The sequence below is a fragment of the Ascaphus truei genome, chromosome 20 (assembly GCF_040206685.1).
Source record: "Ascaphus truei isolate aAscTru1 chromosome 20, aAscTru1.hap1, whole genome shotgun sequence".
In the NCBI taxonomy this organism is placed as follows: Eukaryota; Metazoa; Chordata; class Amphibia; order Anura; family Ascaphidae; genus Ascaphus; species Ascaphus truei.
Genome location: NC_134502.1, coordinates 29267748 through 29281054, shown reverse-complemented (window position 1 = coordinate 29281054; position 13307 = coordinate 29267748). Strand labels below are relative to the sequence as shown.

The following is a 13307-nucleotide window of genomic DNA, read 5'->3' as shown; positions in this document are numbered from 1 at the left end:
TGATAAGATAATTGAGGAGAGATGGTAAAATTTTTATCTGCTTTCCCAGGACGTCTACATGACTTATAAAAACTGACTTATGGAGTCCATCTCCTGTCTGTGTGACACTGATAGACTAAGGGGACACTGTGTGTGTGACACTGACAGACTGAGGGAGCCCCTCTCCCTGTGTGTGTGTGTGTGTGTGTGACACTGACAGACTGAGGGAGCCCCTCTCCTGTGTGTGTGACACTGACAGACTGAGGGAGCCCCTCTCCTGTGTGTGTGACAGTGACAGACTGAAGGAGCCCCTCTCCCTGTGTGTGTGACAGTGACAGACTGAGGGAGCCCCTCTCCATGTGTGTGTGTGTATGTGTGACACTGACAGACGGAGGGAGCCCCTCTCCTGTTTGTGTGACACTGACAGACTGAGGGAGCCCCTCTCCTGAGTGTGTGACAGTGACAGACTGAGGGAGCCCCTCTCATGTGTGTGTGACAGTGACAGACTGAGGGAGCCCCTCTCCCTGTGTGTGTGACAGTGACAGATTGAGGGAGCCCCTCTCCCTGTGTGTGTGACAGTGACAGACTGAGGGTCCCCTCTCCCTGTGTGTGACAGTGACAGACTGAGGGAGTCCCTCTCCCTGTGTGTGTGACAGTGACAGACTGAGGGAGCCCCTCTCCTGAGTGTGTGACAGTGACAGACTGAGGGAGCCCCTCTCCATGTGTGTGTGTGTATGTGTGACACTGACAGACGGAGGGAGCCCCTCTCCTGTGTGTGTGACACTGACAGACTGAGGGAGCCCTCTCCTGAGTGTGTGACAGTGACAGACTGAGGGAGCCCCTCTCCATGTGTGTGTGTGTATGTGTGACACTGACAGACGGAGGGAGCCCCTCTCCTGTGTGTGTGACACTGACAGACTGAGGGAGCCCCTCTCCTGTGTGTGTGACACTGACAGACTGTGGGAGCCCCTCTCATGTGTGTGTGACAGTGACAGACTGAGGGAGCCCCTCTCCCTGTGTGTGTGACAGTGACAGACTGAGGGAGCCCCTCTCCCTGTGTGTGTGATACTGACAGACTGAGGGAGCTCCTCTCCCTGTGTTTTTGTGTGTATGTATGTGTGTGAAAAAAGTATATGTGCTACAGCGCTAAAGCTTAAAAATATAAAGGTAGATTAATAAAACTCTACAAGTGTTTACCACAGTGCCTAAAAATTAGGGGGGCTGCCTGGACCAAATATAGATAAATTATACACACAACAAATACAAAGTAATATACCGGCGCCTCAAAAAGCCAATGAATGTCCTGGCCATATGGCATGAACCAGTTCTGTTGAACTAGACATCCTCTGATGGTTCTTGATGGTTGTCTCACCACATAGAAAAAGAAAACCAAAAACCTATCATATTATATAACTGTAAGGATAATAAAAACATATCATCTATATACTAAGTGTGACACACAAACACAGACCAACACTTGAGACAAACACAGAATCTACTACTAAAATAATTATAACTTACAAACAAGTGCCCTTACAATTAGCAAACATACAAAGAATGAACAGACCTGCAAAAAAAGCAACTACAGCTCAACCCCCTTATAACGCGGTGCTTAGGGTCCAAAGAATCACATCGCGCTATAAGCGGATCGCGTTAGAAATAATGTACCATTGCATGCATTGTACAATAAAGTATTTAAGACACCAACAATCGTGTTGTAAAGTATTCATAAATAAAAAAAAAACTAGGTGCCACGCTTACATCGCGCTATAAGCGATCCGCGTTGTAACGGATCGCGCTATAACGGAGTTGAGCTGTATAATAGACTGATTTAATACAATTGTGACATACACATAAAGGTAACCATAGAATGCTGCTCCAGAGGAAACCCTACTCACAAGAAGCCAAATGAAAGCAGGCACAGCAAATTGTAACTCCACGCGTATGTCCACTCCTACGCAACTCCGTGTGCGCGTGTAGGGAGGGATAGCCACTCGCAGTGCCTACGATACTACAAGCAAGCATGCGCCGCCCAGGCTGTGTACTCCCACGCTGCTCAGAGATCTCCCCGTGAGCACACGGAGCTCGGTCAGCTGACAGCGACCAGCTGCTGCAGGCGTTAGGAAATCCCTTCCCTGAGAACAGGAAGCTGTCACGGGCTGACCAGCACCCGCTGATGTCACTTCCGGGATTGCCAGACACGGAGGGAAACGCCAGCCGCCGCCAGCCTTAGGCCGCGGCCCCACTGCCTGCGCTGCACGCGCGTCGGCCAGGCAGGTGGCGCGTGCAGCCGAATTCCCCGGGCTGCAGTGATGGGGGAGTGACGGGTGCGCGGCCATGATGTCACCCGGCAGGTTCACACTCATTGGCTGAACCGCTGGGGGGCGTTGCCTGGCGCTCCGTCGCTAATTCTAATCTCAATTTTCTTGACTGCCTGGAAAACAAGAGCCCTATTTAAACAAAACACACACACACTCACGAAGCTGATGAAGCAAGGAGAGAGCTGAAGATGTGGGTAAGTCCTCGCGGAACCCCTGATCGCGGCGGCCCTTTTTTTTTTAAAGGGAGCCACGTTGAGACCGCGTTAATGCGGATCCGCGTTGTAGCGGATCAGGCTGTAACGGGGTTGAGCTGTAATTGGGCGATCTGACTAATAGGTCAGAATAATATTGATCAAAAGGGGAACAGTTTTTCTAAGATGAAACAATTGAGCACTTTTACTATCTTTTTGTTCCTTTTATTAAAGAGAAATTCTTGAAAGGTAAATGTATGAACTCACTAATGTCACTTTATGCAGTGATCTAAATACAGCACTTATTGCATCACTTACAGATATTAATGGTGCCATATTTATAGCAAGTATGTCCAGTCACGCTTATTATTCTTCATTTGCAAATTTAATCTGAGCATCTACAACCCAAGAAGGGAATCTCTAGGGCTTTCTACCAATATCTACTATATATGTTGGAAACCTGTCTGATCGCTATGCATTTGGACACCTCTCAAGATATAGTAAGCACATTTTTCCTGATAGTTCTTGAGATCGGGGGGGGGGGAGGGGTAGTTTTGCTCATGTTTGGATACAATTGGACGCCATTTTGAATCAAGATGGTGGACTGAACCATTCAAAACTTCACTGATTTTTAAGCAAATTCACCAGAATTATAAATAGCGGGACTGAATTTATTAAATCCATGTTTTGCAAATTGATCAACTTTATGTTGGGTGCTCCAGAGTAGGAACTGGAAAAACTGTGTGTGTTTTTGTGCCTAATGGAAAAACAAAAAAAATATTGATCCAACAGCATTAGAAAAAAAATGTATCAGGTTTTTTTTTTTTTTTTTCATTACCAAATCCGCAGATTAGATTGTTGGCAATACAAAAAATATCCTAAAAAAAGACAAAAACCCCCTTTTTGAGACTGATTTGTGGAACTTTGGACCAAAGGATCCGTCTCTAGTAGATAGTCACGAGAGCAGCAGCGTCGAAAAATATAAATGTACCATCAAAACAAACAATAATTAAAAGAGTGAATGAAATTAAATGAATGGAAAAGCATTCAGCTCAACTGAATCAAAAAGTAGATCAAGGTTATAGGGTCTGGGAACTATGGTCTCCGTTCTTCAGATAAGATCCTAACTCTGGTTGGTTATTATGCCTTATCTCCTTTACCTTTTATAAATACCCATACAGGCGTAACCCCTCATTAGCGTACGCAATGGGACCGGAGCACGTATGTAAAGCGAAAATGTACTTAAGGTGAAGCACTACCTTTTCCCCACTTATCGATGCATGTACTGTACTACAATCATCATATACGTGCATAACTGATGTAAATAACGCATGCGTAACAGGCTCCATAGTCTCCCCGCTTGCGCACAGCTTCGGTACAGGTAGGGAGCCGGTATTGCTGTTCAGGACGTGCTGACAGGCGCATGCGCGAGCTGCCGTTTGCCTATTGGACGATATGTCCTTACTCGCGAGTGTACTTCAAGTGAGTGTCCTTAAACTGGGGTATGCCTGTACTTCTAAACGAACTTTTCCATCGCTCCCCTTCCCACTCCTTTCCTCTCTCGCCCCGATCTTTATCTTTTCTATGTTATAAAATAACAAGTAAGAATGATTGGTAATTTAAAAGAATAAAAAAAGATTTCAATACAGCCCAACCCCGTTATCATGCGATCCGTTACAACGCGGATCCGCTACAACGCGGATCCGTTACAACGCGGATCCGCTTATAGCGTGGTGCACGCGTGGCTCCCAATTTTCGTACGTATGAATACTTTACAACACGATTACTGGTATCTTAAACACTTTATTGTACAATGCATACAACGGTACATTATTTCTAACACGATCCGCTTATAACGCGGTGTGATTCTTTGGACCCCAAGCACCGCGTTATAAGGGGGTTGAGCTGTATTTAGTTTGGATATGGCACATATAGAAAATTGTAAAGAAATCATATAGAGAAGATAATTATATTTGGTAAGATAGACATATTAAAAATGTACAAACATATATTAAAAATGTAAAGGGATAAATTTTGGTCTATTATCAAAATTGTATATGTATGTTAGATGTTAATATATTCATGTAAATAATAAAAAAAAATATTTAAATAAAAAAAAATATTTAATTAAAAAAAACCAGGGGTTCACTTACTTTTGCACATAGAAAAAAAAGCGTCTTAATGGATTGAATACAGTAAGGTGAGACAAATTCTATATTATTTATTTACATATGGTTTTTTTATTATTCCAAAACGCCAGCACCACTAACTTACACTTAATGCTGGTCCAATCCAGGATTATTAGAGATTATATAGAGATCTCGTAGATTCAATCAGGGGGGCTCAACTCCGGTCCTCAAACAGGACAGGTTTTTGGGATATCCCAACATCAGCACAGGTGGCTCAATCAGAGATTCAGTCCAAGACCGAGCCGTCTGTTTGAGCCATCTGTGCTGAAGCAGGGGGATCATGAAACACTGACCGGTTGGGGATGGATGCGGGGGGGGGGGGGGAATGGAGTTGAGCCTTAAATCATATTTTACCTTTATTTAACAAATCAAGAGGGTGGCAAAGATTGAGGAAGGGTTAGGCTTAGAGAGTGTGAGAGTCAGAATAATTGTGGGAATAAGAGACTATTAAAAGGATAACTGTCAAAGCGTATGTTTAGTCATTTACGTTAGGTTATGTGTTTTATTTTATTTCTGATTTGAAAGTGATATAGAAATACTGAGACTGGGATGAGATGGGATGATACCCTTTATGATTTGGCTAAGATCCCACTGCACGCTAGAAAGTATGGAGGTGCAGTGTCAGAGCTGTGTGTAAGCAGGAATAGGAGAGGAGGCTGCAGAGAAGGATGGAGGTGCAGTGACGGAGCTGTGTGTACGCAGGTATATGAGTGGATGCTGCAGAGAAGGATGGAGGTGCAGTGACAGAGCTGTGTGTACGCAGGTAGTAGTTGATGCTGCAGAGAAGGATTGAGGTGCAGTGACAGAGCTGTGTGTACACAGGAATAGCAGAGGAGGCTGCATAGAAGGATGGAGGTGCAGTGACAGAGCTGTGTGTACACAGGAATAGTACAGGAGGCTGCAGAGAAGGATGGAAGTGCAGTGTCAGAGCTGTGTGTATGCAGGAAAAGCAGTGGATGCTGCAGAGAAGGATGGAGGTGCAGTGACAGAGCTGTGTGTACACAGCAATAGCAGAGAAGGCTGCAGAGAAGGATGGAGGTGAAGTGACAGAGCTGTGTGAACACAGGAATAGGAGAGAAAGCTGCAGAGAAGGATGGAGGTGCAGTGACAGAGCTGTGTGTACACAGGAATAGCAGATGGGGCTGTATGTATGGACTGTGTGAAGAGCCAACCTCCAAAGCCTTATTCTATATCCATTTGCTAACTCTATTTAATGTTGGACCCACTGGATAACCATAACTAAACAGGCTTCTCCTTTACACCCCTGGAATGTCTCCTTAGCAGATTCTTCTTGGTGTTCACCTGGGGTCTGAAGAGGATGATGAAGCACTTGGGCACAAAGATGCACACGACTATGGCCCAACTGGAGGACAGGATGGCAAAGACCTCCATGGCTACAGTGTATTTGCCGTGTGCACTGAGGGAGGCAGGGATATAGGACACCCAGACACTGAGGAAGGCCAGCATGCTGAAGGTGATGAACTTGGCCTCGTTGAAGTTGTCAGGGAGCCTCCTAGCCAGAAAGGCAACAATAAAGCTGACGCTGGCCAGGAGGCCAAGATATCCCAGCATGCACCAGAATGCAATGGGGGAGCCCTCGTTACACCCAAAGATGATTACCCCGGGTTGGGTTTGTATGTCATGTTCTTGGAAGGGAGGGGAAAGGGACAACCACATCACGCACACACACAGCTGAATGAAAACGCTTGGCCCGATGACAAAGTAGGACACCTTTGTCCCTGTCCATTTTCTTAATCTGCTGCCTGGCTTGGTGGCCTTGAAGGCGAAAATAACTGTTATGGTTTTGGCCAAGACGCAGGAGATACAGAGGGCAAAGACGATGCCGAATGCCACCTGCCGCAGAAGACAATTCTCAGGTTGCGGGTAGCCGATGAAAGCCAAAGAGCAGAGGAAGCAGAGGGACAGGGAAACCAGGAGTAGACAACTGAGGAACCAGTTGTTTGCCCGGACAATGGGCGTTGTCTTGTGGCTGACGAAAACTCCAAGAATACCAATTGGGATCATTGAAGAGGAGAGGGAAATGGCTGCTAAGTTTATTCCCAGTGAATCTATGTAGGAGAGGAACTGTATGGTCTTTGGGAGACACCTGTCATGTTGAAGACTGGGCCACGTGTCCCAGGAACATCTGTCACACTCCACAGCATCTGGAAGGGAAAACTGAGGTCAACTTTTGTCATAATTTCGTGCGTTTTCCCAAAATACCTGTGACCTTCTTACCTGTTTGGTTGGAAATCTCTCCTTGGGGACATGGGACGCACTCAAAACAACAGGCAGCTTTTCCTGGTGAGGCCATCTTCCTAAACCCAGAGGGACAGCTTGGGCTACAGACCGAGAGAGGAACCTATGGGCAATTGAATAGAATTGTGGGGAATTGCTCCATACATAAATAAGTTCAAAGTTATACATGGTCTCATGGCCTCATGAGGTCTCTCTCAATCTTTCTCTCACACTGTTTCTCACACCCTCTCTCACTGTATTTCTCTCTCTTTGTTTTCTCTCTGTCTGTTACTGCTTTATCAGCTAGCTGAGTTTGTGGATATATAAATGTGGCATTGAAAAGACATGCATCCAATCTACCCAATGTATTAGTTATTAGTTATTAGTTATTAGTGTATACATAGTATAAGGTTTACTCAGACATACCTGTGTCCCCCCACTGGCCCAAATAATAGCCGCACTATCTACTCTTAAGATCTTTCCATCGGGGGCGCTTGAGTCATAACTTCCCACTTTCACCTGCTCCAAGGAGCCTGTGGCGCTCAGATGCCAGTTTACGATATCGTAGAGGGCTGGGGGGTTCCCTTTAGCATCGAAAAACATCCTGGTCCTGTCTTTGGTTTCAAAGTTTACACTCTTAATGTAATGGAGAAGCTGGAAGAAGAAGACGATGTGAGACATTTAACCAGTGAATGAAAGGGTCAGTCCAACGCTAGGGGCAAAGTGACCTAATGACAGGGACATGTTTAATGGGTTAAAGGGTCATTCCCACGTAGGGGCAAAGTAATCACAGAAAAGATGAAAACATCATGAAATCATTTGATCAGAGCAGATCTGGGAGACAAATTGTCACATCGAACCTTCAACACACGAATTTGGGACATAGTGCATGAGGTAGAAAAGACACGTCCATCAAGTTGAGCCCATGTTAAATTAAGATGACAGATACTTATCCTATATTTGTATTTACAGTATATTGATAGAGGAAGGCAAACAAAAAAAACAGTGAAACATGTGGTATATCCCTGTATACCTTGCCTTTCTAAAAATATGTCCAACCTTTTTTTGAACAGATCTATTGTATCTGCCATCACAGTCTCCATGGGTAACGAATTCAGCATTTTAACTGCCCTTACTGTAAAGAACCATTTCCTTTGTTGCTGTTGAAATCTCATTTCCTCCAATATTAAGGAATGACCCAGAGTCCTTTGTACTGCCCTTGGGATGAATAGTTCAGTTGAAAGCTCTTTATACTGTCCCCGAATTTATTTGTAAATAATCCCATCTCAGATGCTTCTTTTCTAATGTAAATAAATCTAATTTAGCTAGCCTCTCCTCATAACTCTAAACTTTTGTTTATGTTTGAATACAATTGAACGCCATTTTGAATCAAGATGGCGGACTGAATCTTTAGAAACTCCACTGATTTTGACCAAATTCGGCAGGATTATAAGAAGCTAGAGTTACATAGTTACATAGTTACATAGTTACATAGTATATGAGGTTGAAGAAATACGTACGTCAATCAAGTTGAACCTATGCTAAATGTAGACGACAGATACTCTATCCTATATTTGTACTTTCAGTATATTAATCCAGGGGAAGGCAAACAAAAAACTCCAGTGACATATCATCCAATTATATCTCATAAGGGGAAAAATAAATTCCTTCCTGACTCCAAATATTGGCAATCGGATTACTCCCTGGATCAACATCCTTCCCATGTTTACTTATTTGTTATATCCCTGTATACCTTTCCTTTTTAAAAAGATGTCGAACCTTTTTTTGAACAAATCTATTGTATCTGCCATCACAGTGTCCATGGGTAATGAATCCCACACTGTAACTGCCCTTACTGTAAAGAACTCTTTCCTTTGTTGCTGGAGTGAATTCGAAAATCCATGTTGTGCACATTGGTCAGCTTTATGTTGGATGTTCCAGAGTGGGAACTGGAAAAAAATGTGTATGTTTTTGCACCTGATGAAAAAAACTAAAATATAGTTTACCCAACAGCATTAGAAAGGAAATACGTACATTTCTACACCAGAGAAACGCAGCTGATATGGTCTACTTAGATTTTGCAAAGGCTTTTGATACGGTTCCACACAAGAGGTGGGTGTACAAAATAAAGCAAATTGGGCTCAGTACAAATATTTGCATCTGGATTGAAAACTGGTTGAAGGACAGACAACTGAGGGTTGTCATAAATGGTACTTTTTCAGGTTGGACTAAATTCGTGAGTGGAGTACCTCAGGGATCGGTACTGGGACCCCTGCTTTTTAACTTGTTTATTAATGACCTTGAGGTTGGCATCGAGAGCAAAGTCTCCATCTTTTCTGATGACACTAAATTGGAGAATCAGAGCAGGATGTAATTTCTCTCCAGAAGGACTTGGAGAGACTGGAAACGGGGGCAGGTAAATGGCAGAGGAGGTTTAATACAGATAAATGTAAGGTTATGCATTTGGGAAGCAAGAATAAACAGATGACTTACAAATTAAATGGGGATAAATTGGTGGAATCCTTGATAGAGAAGGCTTTAGGAGTGCTTGTAGACAGCAGGCTTAGCAATAGTGCCCAATGTCATGCAGTAGCTGCAAAGGCAAACAAGATCTTATCTTGCATTAAGCAGGCAATGGATGGAAGGGAAGTAAACATACTTATGCCCCTCTATAAAGCATTAGTAAGACCACACCTTGAATATGAAGTATAATTTGGGCACCACTCCTTAAAAAAGGGCATTATGGAACTAGAGAGAGTGCAGAGAAGAGCCACCAGATTAATAAAGGGGATGGACAATCTAACATGAGGCGAGGCTAGCTAAATTAGATGTACTTACATTAGAAAAGAGGCGTCTAAGAGGGGATATGATAACTATAATCAAATACATTCAGGGACAATACAAGGAGCTTTCACAAGAACTATTCATCCCACGGACAGTACAAAGGACCCGGGCCATCCCTTAAGGTTGGAGGAAAGGAGATTTCACCAGCAACAAAGGAAAGGGTTATTTACAGTAAGTGCAGTTACAATGTGGAATTATATATATATATATATATATATATATATATATATATATATATATATATTTGTATATAGTTATCATATCCCCTCTTAGACGCCTCTTTTCTAATGTGAAAGTTTATCATTTAACAAATGGTTTCCCCCATCCTTATTCTGGTGATTTCTATAACAGAGTAGACCTTTGTTTTGTCATGTTGTATACAGATGTAGCAAAGCTTAATGTCCTCAGTGCCATGAGCGGTCACGGCTCCGAAAGATTACCGGTGAGGGGGGCTCTTATTCACAAACACAAAGCCCCCACAGATCCATCACGGCAGACACTGTGCCGGGCGCTAGACTTGCTCGTCGGTGAGTCTTGATCGATCCGTACCTTGATCTTTTCGATACAGTTGGAAATGTCTAACACTGGAGTATTTAGATTCATTACCTCTGGCATATTCTAATACTAGGGGTGGAGTAACTCTATATTTCTTGCCATAAACCCTTTCCACATGATCTCTTAATAATTCCTCCACGCATGTTTTACCCGGAGATAAGTATTACATACTTTGTTCACCTTTCTGGATAGAATTGGGTTATTATTGCACTATACCTGTTCTGAGTTCTGTACATAGATATCAATGGTGTTTAGTTATTTTACCGAGCGATTGTAACTTGTTTGATTTACTAATCTATTTCTAATAAGATTTAAAATGAGCAACACCAATTTTGTGCTTTTTGTGTGTTCTTGTTGAGTTCTGGGGATCATACTATTTTAACCTAATGACTGTGACCTGTTTAATGGTCTGAAGGGTGCGTCCCAGGTAGGAGAGAAGTGACCTACCGACAGTGACCTCTTTTACAGGTTAAAGGGTCAATCCCATATAGGAACAAAGTACATACTTAGCCTTACTTGCCAAGGTCGAAACGATGAGATGTTGGCACAGACACCATGATGGAATGGTCCACTTCCAGGCTGACACTGGATCAGTCTTTGTAAGGCCCATGCAAAGGCGTAAACTGATGTGTAGACATTGAGACTGCTTCTCTGACCTGCTTCAGCCATGGAGCTGTCCAACGTCTCTCTTCCTGTACATTGTGGAATTGTGGTATTATCTGTCCAGTCATCGACATTCTTCTGGTCCCACCACTTACAAGAGAAAGTCTGCTCCCAGAACTCCTGTATCAATGTATCATTTGGGGATTTGGAAGGGTGGAGGGCATGTAAGTACTCAAAGAACCCAGTCATCTGCCCAGAATTGATGGCAAAACCTATGGTGCCCGCCAGGACCCTATTAAACTTCTTATTGGAAAGGAGAGCGGAGGTTGACCAAGATTCACTGGCCACCCAAATTTTCCCTGTCACGTTCTGTCTCACCAGCTCTTCCACCACCGGCAGAAATGCAGAACCATAAGACAACACCACAATTGCCTTGGCTGTAGACTTCCTGATGACGCGGACGAGGTGGGGAGCATTACTGTTGTGTTGTCCGGTCAAGATGTTCTCAACAAAGGCCACGCAAGCCCCGACCTTGACTATTTCCTGCTGGACCACCTGAATCCCAAATTGACCATAGTCATTGTCAATGGCCAGGAGACCAATCCAAGTCCATCCAAAGTGAGAAACCAGCTGGGCCAGACCTTGGGACTGAAACTCATCACTGGGGATGGTCCGGAAAAAGGACGGGAACAGATTCCGGTCACTGAGGAGGGGGCTGGTTGAAAAATAACTGATCTGTCGAAACATGACAAATGATAATGAAAATAATGCCTACCAAGAAATGTTTGGCGTCGTCCATTCCATAGTTAACTAGGGATTACAAATGAAAAAGAGACCTGTGTGGTTTTTAAAGCACTGTACCCACAGACAAATACATACCCCCTTTATGGAATATGGAGCTAGGAATAAGATGGGCCTCACATTTACAGAAAACACACAATCCCTTCCTCCCCTCCCAAATTGTCTGGCAATTTCTGTGTGCGAGTTCTACATTTTGATCCTCAGTCTAATAACACAGGAACCCTTCACTTGAATCTTTTGAAAGAAATGTGTGTACGTATTATTATGTATCACTGAGGGACTTGCGCACCGCAGTTTCCCGTCATAATATTAATCGCGCTAAATCACAGGTAGCTTTAGGCTTCATTCATTTAACCCTTTGGACACTGTCACATATTTTACTAAATTTGTTTATAGGACAATAAGAAATACTATTTATTTAGTATAGGTACCTGCTAAACTGGAGTTACCATGACAGGCTTAACAGGTTTAATAATGTTTTTATCAAAATATGCCACTAAGTGGCTCCTCTGTACCCATGAAGAAGTGACTTCTGGGGGATCTCAAACCGATGCTCATGTGCTCTCTTATTTCATATCCATCTATTTATAACACACTCGTATCTCTCTTACCTGTGGGTATCTGTACAGTCCCAACATGTGGGCCATCAGGATGGAGCGTGTGGATGCTGAATCTCCAATGACACCTGCTAGAGGTGACCCTTTGTGACACCGGTAATTGGGGGTGCTTCCTTGTCCTCCCGACAGCACCCAGAATGTCCCCTCTACTACCCGTCTCATGGAGACGCAGGAGTCAAATATCTGGAAGCCCAGGGATATGTTGGGGAGAAGGTCGGGGTTTGAGTTAATCTCCTCCACAGCAAACATCATCGCTCGCATGTCGCGATAATTCAGGAATTCAAAACTAGTGGGAGAGGAAGAAATGTCACAGACAGTGTGTAAGTGTCACACACACTCACACACTCACACACTCACACACTCACACACTCACACATTTCTGGACTTTGGACTTAAAGACACCCAAAAAAGACCACCATAATAGAGAGACAGAGTAATATGATGAGACTAATAAGCAAAATATGTTATCAAGAAGAAGGCAAATACAGGTAACTTTCAAGCATTGCGCAAGGTCAATGGACAATTGACCATCGCTGAAGATAAAGACTTTGAAAAATGATTACCTTGACTAAGCCCGAAATCTTCTAACGTGGGAACAAGAGCATCCCGTCCCCTACACTAATGCAACAAAGAGAATAGCACAGAAGTGCTAATGGGAGACTAAGCTAAAGGGTGGGATATCTGTCAGTGTCACACACACAGGGAGAAGGGCTCCCTCAGTCTTTCAGTGACACACACACACACACACACACACACACACACACACACACACACACACACACACACACACACACACCACACACAGTGAACCTGCTGAGAGCAACCCAGATAGTAACATTCAAATAAAACTTACGTCTGACATATAAAATCTGCAGGTTTGCTTGTGAAAAGGTTTTCGCTGTAGCTTCTGTCCGTGTGAATCTCAAAAGTTCCCCCTATAATAACGTCTCCAGCACCGCTCAGATATTC

General features: G+C 43.6%; 1 protein-coding gene across 1 annotated transcript; it reads right to left on the bottom strand.

Annotated features, from left to right (window-relative positions):
- Positions 1-5919: 5919 nt before the first annotated feature.
- LOC142471103 (extracellular calcium-sensing receptor-like) lies at positions 5920-12599 on the bottom strand. Its single transcript, XM_075577899.1, has 5 exons — positions 12333-12599; positions 10834-11655; positions 7345-7572; positions 6919-7042; positions 5920-6845 (listed from the first exon to the last, which is right to left on the bottom strand). Exons 1-5 carry the CDS (start codon positions 12597-12599, stop codon positions 5920-5922), a joined length of 2367 nt encoding a protein of 788 aa, XP_075434014.1.
- Positions 12600-13307: the final 708 nt, after the last annotated feature.